The 26,723-nt window shown below is 41.1% G+C and overlaps 1 protein-coding gene across 1 annotated transcript in view; it reads left to right on the forward strand.

Annotated features, from left to right (window-relative positions):
* Positions 1–3,127: 3,127 nt before the first annotated feature.
* Positions 3,128–26,723, forward strand: part of LOC121540454 (cAMP-specific 3',5'-cyclic phosphodiesterase 4B) — an 89,268-nt gene continuing 65,672 nt past the window's right edge. Inside the window, exons 1-5 of the mRNA XM_041849328.2 lie at positions 3,128–3,568; positions 15,981–16,175; positions 16,863–16,899; positions 17,054–17,124; positions 25,403–25,452. Of these exons, the coding sequence (XP_041705262.1) occupies positions 3,444–3,568; positions 15,981–16,175; positions 16,863–16,899; positions 17,054–17,124; positions 25,403–25,452 (478 nt within the window). The 5' untranslated portion in view covers positions 3,128–3,443. The remainder of the gene's footprint in view (positions 3,569–15,980; positions 16,176–16,862; positions 16,900–17,053; positions 17,125–25,402; positions 25,453–26,723) is intronic.

The raw sequence follows: 26,723 nt of genomic DNA on the forward strand, positions 1-26,723 counted from the left end.
ACTGTAAAGATTTAGCATGGGTCATCAGATCCTCAAAAAGTTATACAGCTGCACCAGCGAGAGCATCCTGACTGGCTGCATCTCCACGTGCTATGGCAACTGCTCGGCCTCCGACCGCAAGGCACTACAGAGGGTAGTGCGTACGGCCCATTACATCACTTGGGCCAAGCTTCCTGCCATCCAGGACCTTTATACCAGGCGGTGTCAGAGGAAGGCCCTAAAAATTGCCAAAGCCCCCAGCCACCCTAGTCATAGACTGTTCTCTCTGCTACCACACGGCAAGCGGTACCAGAGCGCCAAGTCTAGGTCCAAAAGGCTTCTTAACAGCCTCTACCCCCAAGCCATATGACTTCTGAACAGCTAATCAAATGGCTACCCGGACTGTTTGCATTGTCCCCCCCACCCCCTCTTTTTTCTACGCTGCTGCTACTCTCTGTTTATTATCTATGCATAGTCAATTTACCTCTACCACATGGACATATTACCTCAATTACCTCGACTAACCTGTGCCCCCGCACATTGACTCTGTACTGGTACCCCCTGTATATAGCCTCGCTACTGTTATATTACTGCTGCTCTTTATTTATATTTTTTTCATTTAACACTTATTTTTCTTTAAACTGTATTGTTGGTTAAGGGCTTTGTAAGTAAGCATTTCACTGTAAGGTCTACACCTGTTGTATTCGGCGCATATGACAAATACAATTTGATTTGATTTGATGTAGTGAACCACAATGACCTTCACTGTCATAATGAAAAACTCTCTGTCATCATCATTCTGAGTGACGCAGACTCGCCGTCTCACCATCACGACATGTCCCTTGTCATTCTAAGAAATGCCATTCACGTTAAATTGAGTTTCTCAGAATTAAGGTAGTGTCTCAAACAGTGTGGTCACCTTGTGATTCACAAGTTCAGAACGTCTCAGTGCTTTCTTTGAGGAGAGGGAGGGAGAGAGAGAGAGAGAGAGAATTGGATGATGAGAGCGGGAACAGAAGTGAGTCTTCCATTGATTGATGAGTCAGAGGAGCTTGTGTTCCGTGACCCTTGACGTTACCCTGCCGTTACCAGGCCGACCATCTAGCATGAGTATTGACTGGCGGTGACGTTAAAGCCACAAGCCGGATATGGGGTACGCCCCTTAAACCCCATAACCTCTTGTTACTTTCCTATTGACTTCTCTCTCACGACAATGTTGTAAAAATTCAAGCCAGTCCAGTCGAGTCCAGTTCAGTACTCTCTCTCTCTCTCTCTCTCTCTCTCTCTCTCTCTCTCTCTCTCTCTCTCTCTCTCTCTCTCTCTCTCTATCTCTCTCGCTCTCTATCTCTCTTCTCTCTCTCTCCATCTCTCCCTCCCCTCCCGTAGGACCTGAGCACTAGGATCATGCCTCAGGACTACCTGGCCTGATGACTCCTGGCTGTCCCCAGTCCACCTGGTCATGCTGCTGCTCCAGTTTCAACTGTTCTGCCTGCGGCTAGGGAACCCTGACCTGTTCACTGGACGTGCTACCTTTTCCCAGACCTGCTGTTTTTGACTCTCTCTCTCTCTCTCTACCGCACCTGCTGTCTCGACCTCTGAATGCTCGGCTATGAAAAGCCAACTGGCATTTACTCCTGAGGTTCTGACGTGTTGCACCGTCTACAACCACTTTGATTATTATTTGACCCTGCTGGTCATCAATGAACGTTTGAACATCTTGAAGAACAATCTGGCCTTAAATGGCCATGTACTCTTATAATCTCCACCCGGCACAGCCAGAAGAGGACTGGCCACCCCTCAGAGCCTGGTTCCTCTCTAGGTTTCTTCCTAGGTTCCTGTTCCTGCCTTTCTAGGGAGTTTTTCCTATCCACCATGCTTCTACATCTGCATCGCTTGCTGTTTGGGGTTTTAGGCTGGGTTTCTGTATAGCACTTTGTGACATTTGCTGATGTAAAAAGAGCTTTATAAATTTGATTTATTTATCTCACCCCCCCTCCTCTCTTTCTTTCTCTGTCTCACTATCTCTCACTCTCTCACACTTTCTCTCACTCTCTCTCTCTGACACTCTCCCACACTCTCTCTCACTCTCTCATTCTATCTCTCTCTCTCTGTCTTTCACGGTTCTATTCAATGTGGAGTTTGACTAATCACTCTAGAGAACACCCAGTTGATGATTGATATTACAATAAATCCACACAGTTTCTAACAGTGCATAATCGCCTCCATGAACATGAATTTTCAATCTTGTTTCAATGGCCTTCCTGGCTCTCAGTTTGGCTGAAAGAGCCTGGTATTAGCAGGGGGGAGGCCATAATCTGGTCATCCCCTCCAATGTTCCAGGAAAAATGCCCCGCTGCCCCTTCCTCTGCCACACTGATATACACAGATACACACTGGGACAGTTAAGGTATACTGGTGGCATAGCTTATGAATATGGTGCATATATTGGTGGCATAGCTTATGCACAAGCATGTAATGAAATGCACTGTTAAGGTAGTACTGATGGCTGGTGAATATACAGTGAAAGGCATGTCCTGGTGCATGTATTGATGGCATAGCTCATGAAGTTTAAGCTAAGCATGTACTAAAAGTCACGACACAGCATGTACTAGTGCATTAAGTAGGTGTAGCAAGCTAGATGTGTGGATTACAGGTCTAGACGTGCTCTTCCGATATGTGCAGTGCAGTAGTTATGCTATTGCTGTGTGCACTAGAAACTGTAGGCGTATGTACAGTATCTACCACATAGTATGGCACATAATGGCTAGTAATGGATTTGTGGGCAGTGTGGACATGTATTACACATGTATATAGCCTACATCTATTACACAGAAACACGGTAGATACAAACCTCTATTCCCCCTCTATCCTATGTATCAGAGCGCTAGTAGTGAGTCCATTCCAGAGAATCCGCTCCAGGTCATAGTGTTTGCCCTGTGTTGCCAGACAGAGCACAGCTCCTCACTCACCAGGGGGAGGAAGTGTAGGCTGGGACTGGGATACAGCACAGTGCTAGCTGGACTCACAGAGTATGAAAGAGAGAGAGAGAGAGAGAGAGAGCGAGAGAGAGAGAGAGAGAGAGAGAGAGAGAGAGAGAGAGAGAGAGAGAGAGAGAGAGAGAGAGAGAGAGAGAGAGAGAGAGAGAGAGAGAGAGAGAGAGAGAGAGAGAGAGAGAGAGAGAGAACAAGAGAGAAGAGTCACGACTAAGTGTTGGATTTTGACATTGACCTCGCTGCTGCAGTGTGTTTGATGGTAGTTGATGGATGATTCATGTGTGTTTGATTATTTTTGGGTTGTTTATGGTGTATTCTTGAATGTTGCATTTGTGACAGTGGAAGTTGGTTACTTTAGACAGTTGGTGTTGTATGATTGATGTGTGTATGATGATGATTTGTTGTGTGTGTGTGGATATGTGAGTTGTGTGTTTTATGAGCTGAGTTGTGTATGTGAGGTGTGTGTGTTTGATGGTGCTGGTTAACTGGGCTGTTGGGGCTATGTATAGGCGGTCGCCCTGTCACAGAAGCAGGGTCCACTTTGACTTTAGCGAGGAAGTCATCAAGGGACTCCATGCCTCCAGCCACACTCACAGGTCAGATCAATGGTATACTGTAACTCTCTGCCTTCCCATCTCTCTCTCTCTCTCTCTCTCTCTGACGCTCTGTCTCTGTATCTCTCTTTCTCTCTCTCTCTCACTTAATCTATCTGTCTTTCTGTCCTTCTCTCTGTCTCTCTCTCAGATCTTTCTCTGCTTTTCTCATGTTCAGTTTAGTGTGTGATGTGTTGCCATTATGCTGATTTCATCTTTACAGATAGCATGCAGTGCTTGTTATGCAGGCTTTTTAGTTCTCACTCTCTTTTTCTCCCCCCTGTGTACCTCTCCCTCTTGCTCTGCATGGACAGATTTTTCCACCCCCCCTCTGAATATCGTGTTCCCATGTTCAGTCTCTCTAACTATATCTCTGAAGGGGATTATGATTATGATTACGATTGTTTGTGTGTGAGGGAGTGAATACTATAGCTTGAGTGTGTGGCATTGGTTTGTTTACACTGGTGTGGTGTGAGTCTATATAGTAGGCAGATTCAGGTACTACTGGTCCATCCAGATCCAGGTTACTACTGGTCCATCCAGATCCAGGTTACTACTGGTCCATCCAGATCCAAATGTGCTGCTTTTACCTAAAGCTGACCTACTGTACCTGATGTAATGCAATTTCCTAAATGTAGCCCGCTGACAACGCAACTAACACTCCCAGCAGGATTTGTACTAGCGCTCCACTGTTCCACTGTGCCTCTCGAATGTTTCATATCACCCTCCTTGTTTATCCAAGCGCATGACAGCTATTCTCTTCAACACCACTTTGCAACTGCTTATGTTTGTATCGTGCAAACTCATTATTCTCTACAAAGCCAATATTGCTTATGAAGAGTTATTCCGTTTTGAGTGGATTTGCATTGCAGGGATACACACACTACTCTATCACATGATTCTGACCAGAATAACATCATCATCATGGTAGAAATGTAGATTGTTGTTGTGGAGAAGCAGAGAGAGGGTCCAAGCCAGCCAGTTCAGTAGCAGGCAGCCTTGGTTCTGACTGGTTCTGTGGTCCCTCAGGCCTCTGGCTGCAGATATCTGCGGCTGCAGGGCTACTGGGCTCCAGGGTAGTACAAGTTCAACCACAGCAGCAGCAGCATTGGGTTCTGGCTGCAGGTCTCATGGTTAGGGAGTTTCTCCAGCCAGACCAGACCCACCTTTAAGAACCAAGGTTTCCTGTGGAAAGTACTGTACAGTCAGTCAGTGCATGTGGAAGCGGAAAGAACCACACAGTCAGATGTGTGTGTGTGTGTGTGTCTGACACGTGACAAGGATAATTAGTTCACACTTGTGCTTGTCTGTTCATGTGAGCACATATCTGTGAGGAGTTTGTGTGTGTGGTGATACTGTGGTCTATCTGGGTTAGGCTTTTGCATACATCCTGTAGGAAGCTGTGTGGTGGTGATGATGGTGTTTATGACAACACAAGAGTGAACAACATAGTGGGAAGTGGCTGTTGAAATACTACCAGGAGACAAGGGAACAAATCCTGTTTCTGACAACCTAGAGAGGTTTTCTCTTCAAACACGTATGCATGCTTACGTACACTCAGACTCACACACACACACAGAGAGAGAGAGAGAGAGAGAGAGAGAGAGAGAGAGAGAGAGAGAGAGAGAGAGAGAGAGAGAGAGAGAGAGAGAGAGAGAGAGAGAGAGAGAGTTTGACCTAGGGTAACTTGACTTTGTACGCAGCCCAGGGAATGTAATGGAAAACTAACCCAAACTGCAATTTGCCAGCCCATGGAATTAATGCCATTTAAATAAAGTTCTGTTTAGTTACACAGCCCAGGCATGGACTGCACACTCTCTCCTTCTCTCTCTCCTTCTCTCTCTCCTCTCTCTCCTTCTCTTTCTCCTGCTCTCCCTCTTGCTCTCTCCTCTCTCTCTCTCTCACTCTCCCAAAATCATGTGACATAGTGAATTATGATCTGACATGACTAACCATAAGTCTCTCACAGTGAGGACGTCTGGAAAATGACTTGGAATGAGAAATATGTAAATAAGAATGCTTTGTTTGTTGTTGTTTTTTCAAAAGTGTCCTCTAAATTGCATATTCTAGCATGACGGCTTTGTAACTTCATAGTTTATGCATTCTAGATTCAGATTGTTGACCGCTTAAGTGGGCATTGGTAAATTCTGAGCGTTGTCAGATTGTCTGTTTTGTAAATTGAGTGTTTCGCTCTCGGAGTGTTCAGAGCGTACACTGAACACTCTAGCCGAGGAGTAGGGTTGATCTGAGCGTTCTGACCTCACAACGGCAGTCAAGCACCCAAGCTAACTGGCTAACGTTGGATAGCTTGCTAGCTACTTCCGGGCACAGATGAGAGAACACATCACGCTGAATATTTTACTCGCCCTAGCAGAGTAAAGACCTTGGTTAGTGATTAGCTGTGTTAATGGCAACAATTTAATTAAGTTTGTCAGCCGATGTTCACTTACACCTGTCATAACAACTGAGTTTAGGAGTGCTCTGAAATCGGAATAGATTGCCAGTGTGAAATTACTAAAACATAATTTTCGTTCTTGAGCATTTTCATTGCACTATCTTCAGATACTTCCACTTTATTTCTAATTCATCAACTGAATATGTTTCTGCTCACTATACTGAATCTCTTATCATGTCAAGGTCTAGACCTTTAGTCTTTCATCATCAAGGTCAAAGGTCATGTCCGTCAAACTGATGCAGAGCCATGGTAGTTATATTGTAGCAGAAGTGTGTAGTCACTATTCTCTGACTCTGTCACATGTGCAGAGTGTGGCCTGGACTGAGTTTGGGAACTGAACGCTGAATGTTCTTCCTTCCCACCACCAGAACCATGCAGGGCAGACTAACCTTTGGAAAAACACACTGACTGAGAATTACGAGGCATTTTCCCTTTTCCGTCCAATCCCAGAGAGTAGCCTGAAGGATTAGGCATATTTTACCCCAAAAAAGAGTTTAGTGATGAAATGCAGTTACTACACCAGAAGTGATCAGTGTTTTTGTTGTCTCTGGCTTATCCTAACACTCAAAGTGTTGATATGTGTATGTGTACTGTGTGTGTGCATACACCCATTTGCATGCTGTGTGTGTTTTGCCGTGTGTGACACCTCTGTGACTGTTTCCCTCTCTGTGTTATAAACTGCCGTCTCATTCTGGCAGTGCAGTGTAGACTGTGGTACCATGGAGACAGACACCTCCTGTTTATCCATGCAGCTCTAGTAGTAATTCCACAACAGGAAGTCTCAGTCATCATGCCTTCTTAATGGTTCCCTCAGTGTATTCTGACTGAATCTAACTGAACCTGGCTGAGCATGTGTACTACTCACTGTATGTGCGCATTTACTGTCTACATTACTGTCCACTGTCCACCACTGCTTTACTGGTAACATTTTAGATTTAAAATAATGTTTTTGTGTGTGTGTTGTTGGGATTTCTCTGCATACTTCATGATGACCCTTACGGAACAACCACATAAATTTCACATGTTTTTTTTGTTTTTTTTTCAATGTATTTTTTATTAACCCATCTTTTTAGTTTTTTACAGCTTTTCTGCTACATATACATACATTTTACATATACATTTTACATACACATTCTGCATACACATTTTACATACATGGTACTTTTATATAGAGCAATCACATAACAATAATACATTACTAAACATAAGCTCTTTAATCCCACCCCTCAGCCACTCTCAGCCCATCCCACCTATCACCATAGACCACACTCATTTGTGCCATATATTTTTCAATTGTGCTGTGATGTTTTACATACATTTGGAATCTTTCTAATCGTATAGTATCCACAGATTGTGAGCTAAAGATGAAAACCTTTCCGATGAGTATTATTATATTATTTATTGACTATGGCTTTCCAAATGCCCCAACACTGCTATTTGTAAGGTTAATTTTAAGTGAATGTTGTTTTTTGTATCAGTTAATAAACCATGTGTCATGGAATCGGAATTGCAACCTGTATGGTGCAGCTGTCAATATTTTTGTCCTCAAATGAAACTGGTATATTTTTCTATTCATGCCAATTCTTTTCAGCCAATTTGTATCTTTAATATATGGCAGACCAACAAGTTCCCTACCTTCTCCCTCTTGAACTTGCCTCCTCCATTTTTGTGGTAAAGCTGCAATCAGTTGGTTATAAGTTTGGATTGAGCAGACATTCCGATATATTTCCGATAGCTGCATATGTGACATAACTCCACCGTTTCTATTCATAATATCATTCATAAATATAATAACATTTTAAAACATTTTTTCCATAAAGAATGTTTTTTTATTAATCCGTATATTTGAGTTTAACCATAATATTTGTTGTAATATTTGTTATATCTTTTCTGGAGGGTAGAACTGAAATTGTAACCAGCTTTGTATGGCTTGTTTAAGAAAGGGCAATACTTTAAACACATTTCATTTTCAATTAGTTGGAAATGAGAAGTTGTAATCTGTATAAAGGCAAAAAGGCCATTTTTGAACAAAGGATGAGAATTTTCTTAATAATCTACTGGAGAACCATTTTGGGTTTAAGTATAACTTATGTATGGTGACGCTTTAAGTTAACAACTTTAATATTTAATAATTTTAGCCCCCCCAAACTCATATTCATTGTATAAATAGGCACGTACATTTTTTTCTGGCTTAGCATTCCAAATAAAAACAAATATTTTTTGCTCATATGATTTAAAAAACGAGTTGTCTGGAGTAGGCCGTGCAATTAGTAAGTAAGTAAACTGTGATAGGACCAAAGAGTTAATCAATGTTAATCATAAATAGACAAGTATTTACCTCTCCATGATTGCAGAATCTTATCTATTTTTTGCAAACTTTCTATTGAAATTGATTGTGGTAAGTTCATTTATATTTTTTTAAAATATGAATACCAAGTATGTCTACTTCACCATCTGACCATTTCATTGGTAAACCAATAGGTAGTGTAAACACTGTGTCTTTTAACGATACAATGATCAAGATCTTCAATGAGACTGTGCAGGGATCCAGATTGTGGACTTAAGAAAAAACTTGAGTCATCGGCATACATTCACACTTGTTGGATCTAATTTTAATAGCTAGCATTTCAATGGCCATAATAAATAGATATGGAGACAATGGACAGCCTTGTTTTACTCCTCTTAAATGCTCAATACTTTCTGAGAAGTAACCATTATTTACTGTTTTACACCTGGGGTTGCTGTACATAACTTTAACCCATTGTATAAGAGATTCACCAAAATAAAGGCATTTATATATTAATCCTAGTCGTACTTTATCAAATGCCTTTGCAAAATCTGCTATGAAGACCAGGCCTGGTATCTTTGATGTTTCATAATGTTAAATTTTTTCAAGTAATTGTCGTATATTATCTCCATTATATCGTCCATGTAAAAAACCTGTCTGATCAGGATGAACAATATTTGGTAAAACCTTTTTTATTCTATGTGCTATGCATTTTGCCAGGGTTTTCGCATCACAACATTGAAGCCTCCAGTTTTTTAAATGGACTGGATCTTTATACTTAACACCTGGGTCCTGTTTCAGTAGTAATGAAATCAGACCTTCTTGTCGAGGACCTGAAAGTCTATAATTTTTATAGGAGTGCTTAAAACATGGATCTTTGAGTACATCAAAAAAGGTCTGATATACCTCTACTGGTATACCATCAAGCCCTGGTGTTTTTCCAGACTGAAAATATTGAATTGCCTCAAAAAGTTCCTCCTCTGTAAGTTGGCCTTCACACAGGTCTTTCTGTACATTTGTTAATTTTACATTATTATTATTAGGAAATAAATCCTTACAGTTAACATCATTCAGTGGAAATGGAGGAGACTGAAAAGAAAACATATGCTTAAAATATTTTGCTTCCTCTTTCAAAATATAATTTGGTGAATCACGGATGACTCCATCATTTGTAACGAGTTTCTGTAAATTGTTTTTGGTAGCATTTCTATGTTGAATATACAAGAAAAATGTTTTGCATTTTTCAAAAATGTCCATCCAATTCGCTTTATTGTTTATATAGATTACCCTTGATCGTTCTTGAATAAGTACCTCTAACCTATTTTGTGCCTTTATAGTACAGTTTACATTACCATCTACCTGCGCTGTTATTTCTTCTATTTCATTTGTTAGTGTAATCTCTTTTGACCTAAACTGCTTTGTTTTAATGATGAGTATTGTATTGAATGGCCTCTAAAAGTACATTTAAAAGTGTCCCATAAAATAAGGAGATCTGCTGTACTTATGTTGTGCAGAAAAAAGTCAATTGTGAATTATTTTGTCTTAGTTAAGAACAAATTGTCATCCAATAGGTTTTGATTACATTTCCAATATCCTCGTCCACGTGGAAATTCTGTAAGAGTTATATGGAGGCCAATTAGATGGTAGTCCGATCACATTCGGTCTCCTATTAATACTTTTTTTTTACTTTTGATGCCTGCAAGAATGAGACCAGGAAGTAATCAAGACAGCTAGCTTGATTAAGGCTCCTCCATGTATATCTCAAAACACATGTTTTCATGTGATCACGTGATGTTATGTAAAGCAACATGTGATAACATGAAACTGCACATGTGAAAACGTGATCACATGTGAAGTGTTCCAAAAACAAGTTTTTACATGATTTCACATGCAAAATTGAATGTAAAATCATGTGATTTCCACATGTGAAATCGTGTGTTTTTTCTGTAAGGGGATGTCCATAGCCCTTCAGTCATTCCCCAATCCTCATGTTCCATGAGCTAAACAGACTTGACTTAACATTGCCCACTGTCTTTGCTCAGTGCTAGGGAAAGACGTAACTTTCTTTCCTTCTCCTTTGCTCTCTCCTGGCACAGTCTCGATGTCATTTTCTTAGTCTCTCTTGTCACTGTCTTTCAGTCCCTTCATGTCCCCAAATTCTCTCCCTCCTACTTCTGACCTCTTGACTCTGCACTCACTTCTTGATTCCATCTCTCTCCATTTCCCATCAAGACTGTTGTTAAGGCGGGATGATTCAGGATGTACTGTATAAGTCACACAGAGGTCATTGGGATCACTTCCTGATTGCTTTTGCAAAACAGAGACAATACAGTACGTAATACTTACTGGAAATGTACACCGTTTCTCCTCATCCTCACTTGTCTGAAAGGAGAGGATAGGTTTGGTTGTAATTATGGCCCAGAGTTTTTCCTGGTCAGGTCATGTAGTAAGCTTAAACTGTCAACTCCCCCTTTCACTGTCAGGTTAGCATCCACCATTTTGCATTAATGTATACTATCCAGCGGCAGTCGAGCTGTTGTTCCCTACTCAGGCTCCCAGAGCTGATTTAACCATGGATGTTTAATGTTTCCGTCACATCCACGTCAATGTACTCCATGACATTCTGACCCTTTCAGCGGCGGCTCACACATTGGACTCTACCAATCATAGCCAGGCTTCCTGGTTGTGGTGTAATCCTGACCCCTTAATTCCTCAAAGCTCATAATTTAATCCCAGAAATAAGGGATTTTGCTTTTGCTTGTGTATATCAGCCAACATGTTTGATAAATAGTTCCTGCTTCTATCTCTATAGTCAGAAAACAGGAATCTTTGGAACTAGTGGGAATGATGGATGGAGGAAATGGTACAAAACGTTCTCTCTCTTTCGCTGTTTCTTTCGGACTCTCTCTCTCTCTCCCCCTCTCTCTCTCTCTCTCTCTCTCTCTCTCTCTCTCTCTCTCTCTCTCTCTCTCTCTCTCTCTCTCTCTCTCTCTCTCTCTCTCTCTCTCTCTTTCTCTCTTTCTGTAAAAGATTCTCCACACTTTGTTGTGTTCAGGCAGATTTATGACTCAGTCAATCTGGTGTCCATATTGGACTGATATTTTGGGGTAATAGTGCAGGCTTAATTATATATGTTCTAGCTTTGATGTAGAGAAGAGATGTATGTATGTACAGTGGGGGAAAAAAGTATTTAGTCAGCCACCAATTGTGCAAGTTCTCCCACTTAAAAAGATGAGAGAGGCCTGTAATTTTCATCATAGGTACACGTCAACTATGACAGACAAATTGAGAAAAGAAATTACAGAAAATCACATTGTAGGATTTTTAATGAATTTATTTGCAAATTATGGTGGAAAATAAGTATTTGGTCACCTACAAACAAGCAAGATTTCTGGCTCTCACAGACCTGTAACTTCTTCTTTAAGAGGCTCCTCTGTCCTCCACTCGTTACCTGTATTAATGGCACCTGTTTGAACTTGTTATCAGTATAAAAGACACCTGTCCACAACCTCAAACAGTCACACTCCAAACGCCACTATGGCCAAGACCAAAGAGCTGTCAAAGGACACCAGAAACAAATTGTAGACCTGCACCAGGCTGGGAAGACTGAATCTGCAATAGGTAAGCAGCTTGGTTTGAAGAAATCAACTGTGGGAGCAATTATTAGGAAATGGAAGACATACAAGACCACTGATAATCTCCCTCGATCTGGGGCTCCACGCAAGATCTCACCCCGTGGGGTCAAAATTATCACAAGAACGGTGAGCAAAAATCCCAGAACCACACGGGGGGACCTAGTGAATGACCTGCAGAGAGCTGAGGCCAAAGTAACAAAGCCTACCATCAGTAACACACTACGCCGCCAGGGACTCAAATCCTTTAGTGCCAGACGTGTCCCCCTGCTTAAGCCAGTACATGTCCAGGCCCATCTGAAGTTTGCTAGAGTGCATTTGGATGATCCAGAAGAGGATTGGGAGAATGTCATATGGTCAGATGAAACCAAAATAGAACTTTTTGGTAAAAACTCAACTCGTCGTGTTTGGAGGACAAAGAATGCTGAGTTGCATCCAAAGAACACCATACCTACTGTGAAGCATGGGGGTGGAAACATCATGCTTTGGGGCTGTTTTTCTGCAAAGGGACCAGGACAACTGATCCGTGTAAAGGAAATAATGAATGGGGCCATGTATCGTGAGATTTTGAGTGAAAACCTCCTTCCATCAGCAAGGGCATTGAAGATGAAACGTGGCTGGGTCTTTCAGCATGACAATGATCCCAAACACACCGCCCGGGCAACGAACGAGTGGCTTCGTAAGAAGCATTTCAAGATCCTGGAGTGGCCTAGCCAGTCTCCAGATCTCAACCCCATAGAAAATCTTTGGAGGGAGTTGAAAGTCCGTGTTGCCCAGCGACAGCCCCAAAACATCACTGCTCTAGAGGAGATCTGCATGGAGGAATGGGCCAAAATACCAGCAACAGTGTGTGAAAACCTTGTGAAGACTTACAGAAAACGTTTGACCTGTGTCATTGCCAACAAAGGGTATATAACAAAGTATTGAGAAACTTTTGTTATTGACCAAATACTTATTTTCCACCATAATTTGCAAATAAATTCATAAAAAATCCTACAATTTTTCCTACAAAGATTTTCTGGATTTTTTTTCCTCATTTTGTCTGTCATAGTTGACGTGTACCTATGATGAAAATTACAGGCCTCTCTCATCTTTTTAAGTGGGAGAACTTGCACAATTGGTGGCTGACTAAATACTTTTTTTCCCCACTGTAACTGTGAGTAGGGAGGGTCCTATACAATGTGCACATTCCAGTGATGCTGTGGATAGGAAGTAAAGGCTTAGTGAAGGGGCCTTTGTAGTCTACATGTCATGGGACGTTGGCAAGCCCCCCCTTTTTAATAAGGCCATAATAACATTTGCGATGTGGCATAGGCATTTTCAGGATTTCCACACATGGGGAACATTTGTTAGCAGGGTCCAACATAAAATAAAATAAAAATAAATGCATTTCATGCTATTCTATGTAATTTACCTGACAGAAGGCATTAGCTGAATCTTTTTTAATATCACACAAATGACAGAAATGAGTGGCTACTCTGTGACAAATTCAGATCAATCTTTTATCGAATACAACCACCGACTTTTTCCTTGTGTCAGAGATCTGTAAATAATATATTGCATATTTATTGCATCCTAATATTATTCAATCTGTGTGTCGCTTCATTGGCCTGGGCTATTGTTTGTTTGAATTCAAGTTTTTATTAAAAGAATGAATTTCAGAACCCTGTGGAAGGGCCGCAGTTGTACAGGACAACCATAGGTACAAGTAAGCATTTTCAGAATTGGCATCGACTGATGGTGACTCAATGTTGTTAGCAAATCATGCGACCAGTTATCAATACTTAACTCTGCATTGATATAAGAGAACAGAGTTAAGCGTTCCTCAGCTAGAGTGTAGGTGATCTCATTGCCCGACACTGTCCAAACAGAGTTGACATTTTGCTTACTGTTTACTTAATAAGGGTGTAGTGGTAGTCAAAGCCAAGTGTTTCAGATGCCCTACAATATAGTTCCAAATCCTTAGCCTCAATAACCTTATGTAATGCTTTCATAAGATTACTTATCACTAATACCGCAAACATTGGGCCCAGCACAGCCTGCAGTGTGCTTGTCCTGTTGTTTTCATCAGAGGTCAGCCTTGAGGTGTGTGTTTTGATCTTCTGTTAAACTCTGAGCGTTTGTTTTGGACCCTGTACCGGGTCTGTGGAGTTTAAGTGTTACCCACTCTGTCAATTTCGGTCAGAAAATAGAAAGTGACATACAGTATCATTTCAAAGTTACAGTGCTTGTCTTTTTGGAAATCGAGCTCAAATCTTACTGCTGGAAATGTCATAAAAATGCCCCCGCCACCCCCAATGCCCCCCTACAGGCCATAAATAATGTGCTATGGTCATATTCATAGAGTATGCAATTTAGGTCAAGTCACCAGAAGTGCAAAAATGTTGTGTGCTTGGAAACAGTACACCTTGGTTGTCATTGTAATGCATTGCATTTCTTTCTCCATCCAGATTTAATGTGACATATGCACCATTGATCTATCTCACTCGTTTCCAATGGGAAAAATGTGTGGGAAAATATGTTTTACGTTTCCTCGCCTGACTGTGTGTTATAAAAAGAAAATGAACGTGATAACCTGAAAGCCCCGATCGCTAGGTTGATTTTAAGATGTCAGGCTTGAACATTCGTTCAGCCATTTTTGCACAGTGAGTCACTACCCAAACCACATCAAAACAGTCACGTCATTTGATCTTCTACTGCGATCTAGTGGACGAACTGGGAATCAGAAATGATATCTGATTACATCAGTGAAAAGGTTACGACTTCAGCTTTCTCCTCAAATGCATATCATGTCCTGTTCTTAAAAAAAATAAGTATATCCTTTTGGAATGGTAATTGGTGACATATTGTATTTCAAACCTAGACTTTCAAACCTCTTATTCGCAAACATCGGTACAATTTCGGATCCAAACCCAAAGATGTGAGATGAGTTTGTATGATGAGGCTGTTAGGGCTGCCTGAGCTTTAGATCTACTTGCCCGGCTATACACGTGATCTAGCTAATAACAAAGAAATACAGCAGTGCATTGACCTGCGGGCCAATTATGTAATCAGCCATATAGCACACACACACACACACACACACACACACAGGAAGCTCAGTGGAGAACAGAGAGTACAGGCCTTCTGACACACACAAACACACGCACACACACATCACTGTGTCCTCCTCTCATCAGGCCCTATCCAGATCACATGCATCTGTGGCCCCAGGCTGGTTTCCTGAATCAGATGGCGTGTTTACATTTTCTATCTTCTCTGAACTCTGATTGGTGGTCTTTCATGTCGTGCATGCGTGTGTGTGTTTGTGAGACTGTCAGAAGACCTCTACCCTCCTCTCTGCTGAGCCTCCTGCAGTGAGGAGTAACAGAGGTCACCACTAATTTTCCCATCTTCCCCCTCGTCTCCCGCTAGCTGCCTGGGAAAACCTTGAGACTTTTCAGAACATATCTCTCCCGGGAAATGTTTGTCAAGATCCCTCTTTCTTTTCCTCCACCCCTACCCTGATTGGAATAGCAACATCTATGTCATCATTTCTGTATCCGTTAGGCCTATAGTTTCATGATGTGTCCCTATCCTGTCCATGACTGATGAAACCAATGATGGATAGTTGGCGTTCCAATCATCCTGATTGTCATCCATGCTCATGCTCTCTGTCATGGGTATGTTAGGCCATCTACGTATTATAGTCTAGACTCTAAACTTTTCTCAAGATCTTGAAACTTTAGATTTAGATGAACTTTTATTTCCCAAAGGAACATATTAATTTGTGGTGTCAGTCAGTTGCACATACAAGGACAGGCAGGTGCTCAGGCTTGTGTTCTGTACCTGGCCTGTAGGTGGAAAGTAATAATGATAATAAATCCCCTTTAGGAGACGCTTTTATCCTAAGCAACTTACAGTCATACAGGAATTGAACCCACAACCCTTGGTGTTGCAAGCACCGACTGAGCCACACAGGACCAGTAGAAAACATGTAGTAATTGTGTTATTAACATTGTATTATTAGTATTAAAGTATTGTCTCTGTGTTGTGTTGCAGCTTTGACGTGGAGAATGGCCCTTCAGCCAGTTGTAGTCCGTTGGACCCCTCGGCCTCTCCCGGGTCAGGCCTGGTTCTACACACCAACTTCCCTGGACACAACCAGCGCAGAGAATCCTTTCTGTACCGCTCGGACAGCGACTACGACCTCTCGCCCAAGTCCATGTCCCGCAACTCATCCATTGCATCCGAACTGTACGTTTTCCCGCACGCACGCACACACTCACACACACATACACACACACACACACATACACACACACACACACACACACACATGCACACACACACACACACACACACACACACACATACACATACACACGCACACACACACACACACACACACACACCATGAAGTGATCTGGATGTGTGTTCCATTGTGTTTGATCCATGTCCCCTGGTACAGAGGTACGTCACATGACATCCGTTTCTATGGAAACAACTACCACTAATAGTGATGAGTGGAAAAAGTGCTCCAAAAGAGGCTAATTGGTAACCGAAATGACCAAATATAATGACAGAGATTCAGCCGATGATAAAAAAGATCTTAAAGTCCCAATGACTCCAAACACAGAACAGTGGAAAGAAGTGGAAAGTTCTTTAACTAGGAACATCTAGTATTTGACCTAACAACATTACATTCCAATAGAACAAGTGCTCCTTATCGGCGCATTACTTCCTCTGTTACCTAAGTGAATTTTGGGAACTGAGCCCCATAACTAACTGACACATACTTTCGTCTTACTACCTCCTTGGATGTGGTTTAAAGTAACGTTCTTGCCCTTGGTGTTGAAACAATGGACTGATGTGTGTGTGACACTGTTATAAATGCTTTCTTAATTATGTTTATGATGTCTTTATGATGTCTTGTGTTTACAGACATGGTGATGACTTGATAGTAACGCCTTTTGCTCAGGTAATTATATTCTAATCCCACCACACCTGTCCTTCTCCTCAATCTGTACTGTAGCGCACCTACATTAGCGACCACTTTGAGAAACCCAGCCCAGTGTCTAGGTACTGTCCTGTGTGGTATTCATAATGGCTGAATGTGTTCTCTTTCTCTCCAGGTCCTCGCAAGCCTTCGAAGTGTAAGAAACAACTTCACAGTCCTGACCAATGTCCAATGTGCTTCCAACAAGTAAGCTTCTGGTGATCTGGCTGATTCATTTAGACCACACTAACCACAATACAATCTGGCATATGTAAGGGATAATCAATGAGGGTTATGCGTTCTATGGAAAATAATGCATGACGTGGCACTAACCTGGCGGCGTGGCACTTACCTTCAACGGAGTTGCATTATTTCCAGAGAAAGCATTGAGCCCCTAGTTGATAATCCCGCTTATCCCACTAGTATAATTTAACATATTTGCTACTAGAAATGTGTTCATTTGCCGGTAGATACAGTACCAGTCAAAAGTTTGGACACACCTACTCATTCAAGGGTTTTTATTTATTTTTAATATTTTCTACATTGTAGAATAATAGTGAAGACATCAAAACTATGAAATAACACATATGGAATCATGTAGTAACCAAAAAAGTGTTAAACAAATCAAAATATATTTTATATTTGAGATTCTTCAAATAGCCACCCTTTGCCTTGATGACAGCTTTGCACACACTTGGCATTCTCTCAACCAGCTTCACCTGGAATGCTTTTCCAACAGTCTTGAAGGAGTTCCCACATATGCTGAGCACTTGTTGGCTGCTTTTCCTTCACTCGGACGTCTGACTCATCCCAAACCATCTCAATTGGTTTGAGGTCGGGGGATTGTGGAGGCCTGGTCATCTGATGCAGCACTCCATCACTCTCATTCTTGGTAAAATAGCCCTTACACAGCCTGGAGGTGTGTTGGGTCATTGTCCTGTTGAAAAACAAACGATAGTCCCACTAAGCCCAAACCAGATGGGATGGCATATCGCTGCAGAATGCTGTGGTAGCCGTGCTAGTTAAGTGTGCTTTGAATTCTAAGTAAATCACAGACAGTGTCACCAGCAAAGAACCCCCACACCATAACACCTCCTCCTCCATGCTTTATGGTGGGAAATACACATGCAGAGATCATCCGTTCACCCACACCGCGTCTCACAAAGACACGGCGGTTGGAACCAAAAATCTCCAATTTGGACTCCAGACCAAAGGACACATTTCCATCGGTCCAATGTCCATTCCTTGTGTTTCTTGGCCAAAGCAGGTCTCTTCTTATTATTGGTGTCCTTTAGTAGTGGCTTCTTTGCAGCAATTCGACCATGAAGGCCTGATTCACACAGTCCCCTCTGAACAGTTGATGTTGAGATGTGTCTGTGACTTGAACTCTGTGAAGCATTTATTTGGTCTGCAATTTCTCAGGCTGATAACTCTAATGGACTTATCCTCTACAGCAGAGGTAACTCTGGGTCTTCCTTTCCTGTGGCTGTCCTCATGAGAGCCAGTTTCATCATAGCGCTTGATGGTTTTTGCGATTGCACTTGAAGAAACTTTCAAAGTTCTTGAAATGTTCCGTATTGACTGACTTTCATGTCTTAAACTAATGATGGACTGTCATTTCTCTTTGTGTTATGATGAGTTTCTGGTATTGAGAAGTGAGGATGCAAGGATATACTTAGACACTTTGTAGAAAGTTAATGCAAATGTTGAATTGTCGGTACCGGGTTCGTTACAACAATGACCACAATGGACAGAGCTTTGCCCCTTGGTGTTACGAACTAACTTGAACAAAGAAGACACTCTACCTTATATATCCTTTATTACCCTCTTCCTGGCATACATCTGGCAAGTCTCCATGGGCACTCCCTGTCTTTGATGTTCATAACTCTTTACCCCAAGTCACTATCCTAAACATCACTCATGCTATCCTAAACATCACTAATCTACCTTGACATAATGGAATGTAGACTTCCTGTCTCCTAACCCCTTATCTAGTAACTCTAACCTGTTCCCCATGATACTATGACATGACATCATTATACCATAAAAACATCATATCACTTTGCTTATTTGAGCTGTTCTTGCCATAATATGGACTTGGTGTTTTACCAAATAGGGCTTTCTTCTGTATACCACCCCTACCTTGTCACAACACAACTAATAGGCTCAAACGCATTAAGATGGAAAGAAATTCCACAAATTAACTTTTAAGAAGGCACACCTATTATTTTATTTTTTTAGGGTGTAGATCAGCGTTCATATTTCAGATAGATTGTAACTTCCATCAATGTAATTGTCTGCATCACTTCCAATCCCCCATATGTTTTTTTTCTCGCAAATATATATATATATATATATATATATATATATATATATACACACATACACACATACACATAAATACACACACATATATATACATACATAAATACATATATACATACATCCATACACACACACATATCATTTTTTAAATTATATTTCCCTTCATTACTTTCCAACCCCACCACCCCTTCCCCAATTGGAGTAAACTAGTGAACAACAACACTTAGGCCTCTACTTCAGCCGATACATACTATAAACATTTTATGGACACAGTCAAATTCTACAATAATTATATTTTGTTTGTTTTTACTCCTGAACTTCCTCCGATCATTTTCATGATGTCCATCTGGTTTGCTTCTATATGCCATATTTTTCTAACTGTGCTCTTTCACAAAAGCTCTCAACCTATAACCTATATACTTATTATGGACACAGTATGCTTTACATTAGTTATCTTGTTGTTATTAGTTGTTGTTATTAGTCCCATCCTTCAGCTCCATTCAACACCTCCCATCTATCTCTTAACACCATCCATATTGGATTTCTATTTGCCATATATTTTTCAACTGTATTGTGATGTTTTACAAAAGTTCTGAACCTTTCTATTCTCATTGTTTCTACAGATCGTAAATTGAAAATCATTTTTTTTGCTAAAAGTATTATTATATTATTGATCGATTGACTATGACTTTTCAAGGCAAAGTGTGGCTATTTGAAGTATCTCAAATATGAATTTATTTTGATTTGTTTAACACTTTTTTGGTTAATACATGATTCCATATGAGTTATTTCATCGTTTTGATGTCTTCACTATTATTCTACAATGTAAATAATATTAAAATTAAGAAAAATCCTTGAAAGAGTAGGTGTGTCCAAACTTTTGACTGGTACTGTATGTGTTCAACATCCACTGAAGTAGCTAGCAAGTTGACTAGATAGCTACAGTAGTTGCGGAGGTAACCAATCAAACAGACCTGCTAGCTACTTATTGACTCAAGACATTTCAGCTTTTCATTTTTAATTAATTTGTTTAAAAAAATAAAACATAATTCCACATTGACATTATGGGGTATTGTGTGTAGGTCAGTGACACAAAATCCATTTTAAAATCAGGCTTTAACACAACAAAATGTGGAAAAAGTCAAGGGGTGTGAATACTTTCTGAAGGCTCTGTATTATGGTAATATTGTTCCATATTAATGGTTTGGGGAGTTTTGTTGATGTGGGTTGGTGCCTGTTTGATGACATCTGGATGACATCAGATTTAATTAATTAATTAATACAATTAAATCCATTAAAGGGGCAATCTGGGATTTGTACATCCATTTTTTAACTTTTAAATTATTAATATAAAGCCATTGATTCTTGAAGAATGTAACTTAGAAATGCCTCATGACCAACTGTCATACCCCATCAGAACCCAAAATATAAGCTTGTTTTATTCCATTGTTTGTAAAGAATGTGTTTGTAAACAAACACTGTATAGCTTCAAAACCTGGTTAAAACTATCATTTTGATCTCATGGATAGTGAGTCCTTGCATCTATGTATTTGAGAGTGGTTACATTTCTCCTGTCCCATTCATCAGCTGTTTACCAAATAAAGACTGACTATCTCATAATAATGACATACTATCTCATAGTTATGACTTACTATCTCATAATAACGACTTACTATCTCAAAATTAAGACTTATGTATCTCATAATAATGACTTACTATCACATAATTCTGACTTACTATCTCATAATAATGACTTACTATCTCATACCTCCTAATCAGATGTATTTATTTTGGTGACGGGAACGGGCTTCCATAGATCTGGGGGATATAACAATCAATCAAATGTATTTATAAAGCCCTTTCTACATCAGCAGATGTCACAAAGTGCTTATACAGAAACCCATCCTAAAACCCCAAAGAGCAAGCAATGCAGATGTAGAAGCATGGTGGCTAGGAAAAACCCCTTAGAAAGGCAGGAACTAGGAAGAAACGTAGAGAGGAACCCTCTCTGAGGGGTGCCAGTCCTCTTCTTGCTGTGCCAGGTGGAGATTATAAGAGTACATGGCCATTAAGGCCAGATTGTTCTTCAAGATGTTCAATTGTTCATAGATGACCAGCAGGGTCAAATAAAAATGATGTACATGTGCTGTAGTTTGTATCTTCATCCACACGAGGGCAGTATCCAACTGTTCAACCCAGGACTGCCAACTTTTGAAGACAGCTTGGAGTGAGATTTGCTATTGTGGATTTCAGTGCCCCCTGGCACAACCCCTACACAGGATTACATTTAGAGTATGCAAATATTTTATATATATATATATATATATATATATATATATATATAATTTTTTATATATACTTTTTTACACTTTATTTAAACAGTAAGGAAATTAGATTGGGAGACAGGCAACTGTGAAAAACAGTGGGAAGGTTGGACGCAGGGATTGATCCCTGTTCTTAGGTGGGGAGTTATGTGACATGTCCCAGGGAGTATTACCACTACACCATAGCTCTGCACATGAAATACTCATATTAACGGTTGATGGCACTGGATAACCAAAGCATAGATTGCAGTCTCTCCTTGTCCATAGTCTGCTTTCAAGGTAAGGAAACAAACATGTACATTTGTAATTTGGGTAAACTATCTCTTTAAAATAGGGCTGGAAGAAAATCCTGCTTGCTCTCCACGAGGGTTGGCCACCCCTGATATATTCAGAGTTTCAATTGAGGATTTACCCTAGTGTTTTATCCAAAAGACACAGACTTTTCTGTTTCCATTTACGCAGACCGGCACTTGTGTCTCATTGGGCCATGGCTCTGGCGGACCTGCCCTGACTTGGGGCCAAGCCCTGGGTACTTTTCAGCTTTCATTTACATAACAATGGCTAACTGTGAACTTTAACACCTTTTCACAAAGCAACTGTCTAGATTGATGCAGAGGTTGTTGATTATGCTCGCACCAAGTCTTTAGTGTCAGACCACTGATGGAAACACAATTACACTAGAGCTTACATTAACATAAAACACCAGTGACCAACTGGTGTGGGGGTAAATCTCATTGGAAAAGAAACCCAAAGTTTCCCAAGTGCTCAGTGTTTGAAAATGTTATTGTTATAACGATTAAGGTGAATGCACCAATTTGTAAGTCGCTCTGGATAAGAGCGTCTGCTAAATGACGTAAATGTAAATGTACTTTCTCAAAATCACACAAACTTCTAGACAAATCGAATGAATATCAATCTTCAGGTGGTTGAGGCCTACTAGTTGAAGATCCTTGTCATCATCTTACTCTAGGTAGACAAAATATTATGTGTTTATGAGTTGTGAGTTCCCCGACCACCTTTGCCTAGTATGTGCACAGTACAAAAAAAAGAAGCTGCAATGTGGGGAATCATAGGTGGCTCGTTTCAGCTAGTTTTATCTTGTTCTTGATACCATGTCTTGTTTCGAGGTGTTTTGACTGATGCTAATATGGCTAAAATTAGCTAGCTAGCTAACCAACAACTTTAACAATGTATTTGAGAGACAACAAGTCCTAATTCATGTACAGTGAGGGAAAAAAGTATTTGATCCCCTGCTGATTTTGTACGTTTGCCCACTGACAAAGAAATGATCAGTCTATCATTTGAATGGTAGGTTTATTTGAACAGTGAGAGACAGAATAACAACAACAAAATCCAGAAAAACGCATGTCAAAAATGTTATAAATTGATTTGCATTTTGATGAGGGAAATAAGTATTTGACACCCTCTCAATCAGAAAGATTTCTGGCTCCCAATGTGTCTTTTATACAGGTAACGACCTGAGATTAGGAGCACACTCTTAAAGGGAGTGCTCCTAATCTCAGTTTGTTACCTGTATAAAAGACACCTGTCCACAGAAGCAATCAATCAATCAGATTCCAAACTCCACCATGGCCAAGACCAAAGAGCTCTCCAATGATGTTAGGGACAAGATTGTAGACCTACACAAGGCTGGAATGGGCTACAAGACCATCACCAAGCAGCTTGGTGAGAAGGTGACAACAGTTGGTGCGATTATTTGCAAATGGAAGAAACAAAAAAGAACTGTCAATCTCCCTCAGCCTGGGGCTCCATGCAAGATCTCACCTCGTGGAGTTGCAATGATCATGAGAACGGTGAGGAATCAGCCCAGAACAACACGGGAGGATCTTGTCAATGATCTCAAGGCAGCTGGGACCATAGTCACCAAGAAAACAATTGGTAACACACTACGCCGTGAAGGACTGAAATCCTGCAGCGCCCACAAGGTCCCCCTGCTCAAGAAAGCACATATACAGGCCTGTCTGAAGTTTGCCAATGAACATCTGAATGATTCAGAGGAGAACTGGGTGAAAGTGTTGTGGTCAGATGAGACCAAAATTGAGCTCTTTGGCATCAACTCAACTCGCCGTGTTTGGAGGAGGAGGAATGCTGTCTATGACCCCAAGAACACCATCCCCACTGTCAAACATGGAGGTGGAAACATTATGCTTTAGGGGTGTTTTTCTGCTAAGGGGACAGGACAACTTCACCGCATCAAAGGGACGATGGACGGGACCATGTACCATCAAATCTTGGGTGAGAACCTCCTTCCCTCAGCCAGGGCATTGAAAATGGGTCGTGGATGGGTATTCCAGCATGACAATGACCCAAAACACACAGCCAAGGCAACAAAGGGGTGGCTCAATAAGAAGCACATTAAGGTCCTGGAGTGGCCTAGCCAGTCTCCAGACCTTAATCCCATAGAAAATCTGTGGAGGGAGCTGAAGGTTCGAGTTGCCAAACGTCAGCCTCGAAACCTTAATGACTTGGAGAAGATCTGCAAAGAGGAGTGGGACAAAATCCCTCCTGAGATGTGTGCAAACCTGATGGCCAACTACAAGAAACGTCTGACCTCTGTGATTGCCAACAAGGGTTTTGCCACCAAGTACTAAGTCATGTTTTGCAGAGGGATCAAATACATATTTCCCTCATTAAAATGCAAATCAATTTATAACATTTTTGTCATGCGTTTTTCTCGATTTTTTTGTTGTTATTCTGTCTCTCACTTTTCAAATAAACCTACCATTAAAATTATTGACTGATCATGTCTTTGTCAGTGGGCAAACGTACAAAATCAGCAGGGGATCAAATACTTTTTTCCCTCACTGTATGTTTTCAATGAACATCGGAGACTAAATGTAGTTTACATGTTGTCAACAATCTAAGCCAACCCTGTCTGTTTTGTCCCATAGTTAATCTCATTGCAGTCTTTGTTAAGCAGGGTTAGCTGTGGGATGGTTCATAAGCTTACAAAAACAACCCTATTATCACCGACACAGATAATTAGTTGTATTCAAAACATCAGCTCAAAACAAAATACTAAATCGCATTTACTCAGATTCATTTGTGGAAGTTATACGTAATTTACATCAACATTGAATTTGACCTGATGTTGCCTGTCATTATGTACATGATTATGTTGTGCATGGTAACATCTTCCCCCATTTCCACTTCTCTCTCTCTCTCTCTCTCTCTCTCTCTCTCTCTCTCTCTCTCTCTCTCATAAGCACACACACATACACACACACACATTTGCATGCCTGTGCATGTACGCTTACAGGCAAAAGTGCACACACACCCACACATGCACTCTCGCAGACACACTTCACACATGTAGGTAAACACACACTTGCAGGCACACACACACACACACACACACACACACACACACACACACACTCTTAGAGCGGATCAGGCAGATGTGCTTTGAGCTTGTTGAACTCAATTCACATTTTATTCCTCATTTACCTGGTCCCTTTTTCTTTCATTCTCTCTGTTTCTCCTCACCTGTCTTTTGCTCTCTTTCTCTCTCTTTCTCACTCTCTTTTTCTCTCTCAAACAATCTCTTTCTTTCAGTGTTTCTCTCCTCTTCTCTCTGTAATCCTCACAGACATGTTGGCCTCATTCTTGTGCTCCTCTCTGTCTTCCTCTCTGTCTTCCTCTCTGTCTTCCTCTCTGTCTTCCTCTCTGTTTCTCCTCATGTAGAGGCACTTAACCGATATTGGCTTAGCAGATGTGGTTGGCCATTGCACAATGTAACAATCTGATGTAGGCCTATCAAAATTCATTTCATATCCATACTGATAATGTTATTGCATTTTTTTATCTTTCCTCAGGAGGTCCCCTGTGGCCACTCAGCCTCCCATCACCAGAGTCTGTCTGCCAGGTAAGACCGGAATGCACTGCTCTCTTCTACAATGCATCTGGTGTCCCAAAAACAGTGATTTTGGTTTGTCTGTCAATCTGTTTGCCACTGACTTACTGACTTGAAACACTGTCTCAATGTCAAGACTGTTCTCTTGGTCTCTCTTCTATCTGTCTCTTTCCTCCTCCTTCTTTCCCTCTCTCTTCTCTTGATTTCTTGTCTATGTGACCACCCTCACACTTGAACCCTGAGACCTCACCCCCGCCCCTTCCCCCCTCTCATCGGTTCAGATTCCTCTTCTTGGCCCTCTTACATTTACATTTACATTTTAGTCATTTAGCAGACGCTCTTATCCAGAGCGACTTACAGTTAGTGAGTGCATACATTTTTATTTTTTATACTGCAATCAAACCCACAACCCTGGCGTTGCAAATGCCATGCTCTACCAACTGAGCTACATCTCTGACTCTGTCATCAGCCTTAGTAACAGTACATCCCCATCCCCTGTATTTAGTCTGCATTTAGCACTGCTCTGATGGGAAGTTCCAGGAAACCTCTCACTCTCACCACTCTATCCCAATGTATTTATCTTCTCACTGAAAACACAACAGCATGTGAATCCTGCTCATTAGGAATGTACTGGAGCCATTATTAGGGAGTTGAGACTATGGTGTGTGCGTGTGTGTGTGTGTGTGTGTGACTGGGAACTCCGTACTGTGTCCTTGAGCTTGAGGCTCTCAGCCTACACTATGTCACTAGCTATCAAACTGGGTACGTGTGTGATAGTGTGAGGAGGGCAGGCTGCCCTAACAACAAGGCCTTTTTGTTACACACACACACACACACACTTGAATGGCGAGGCAAGAGAGATAGAGGAGCTCTCAGAAATGTTGATTAAACATAGCAGGAGAAGTGTGGGATTTCGTTAGTGGTTAGCGTCATAATGAAGGAGACTGGGATGCCATTGAGTCTCCTGCTACAGACAGCCATAACACAGGGAGCTTACTTTCATTCCTCTCATTCCTCTCACTGTGTGTTATCTCAAACACTTCCAGTTATTAGACTTACAATACAAGGAATGCAAGGACAGAGGAGTACACCTTATTATTGGCTGGGTGTATTTACGGGATTAATAACATTGACTTGATCATTCTGATTAACCTGTATTACAGAAGTAAACCCTCTTACTGCATCGGTCTCATTTTGAAGTGGTTTGACTACTAGTTTCCAGAGAAAGAGAAGACAGATTGAAATAGAAATAGTGTGTGATGTGTGTATGCGTGTGTGTGTGT

This window comes from Coregonus clupeaformis, chromosome 26 (assembly GCF_020615455.1).
Source record: "Coregonus clupeaformis isolate EN_2021a chromosome 26, ASM2061545v1, whole genome shotgun sequence".
Lineage (NCBI taxonomy): Eukaryota > Metazoa > Chordata > Actinopteri > Salmoniformes > Salmonidae > Coregonus > Coregonus clupeaformis.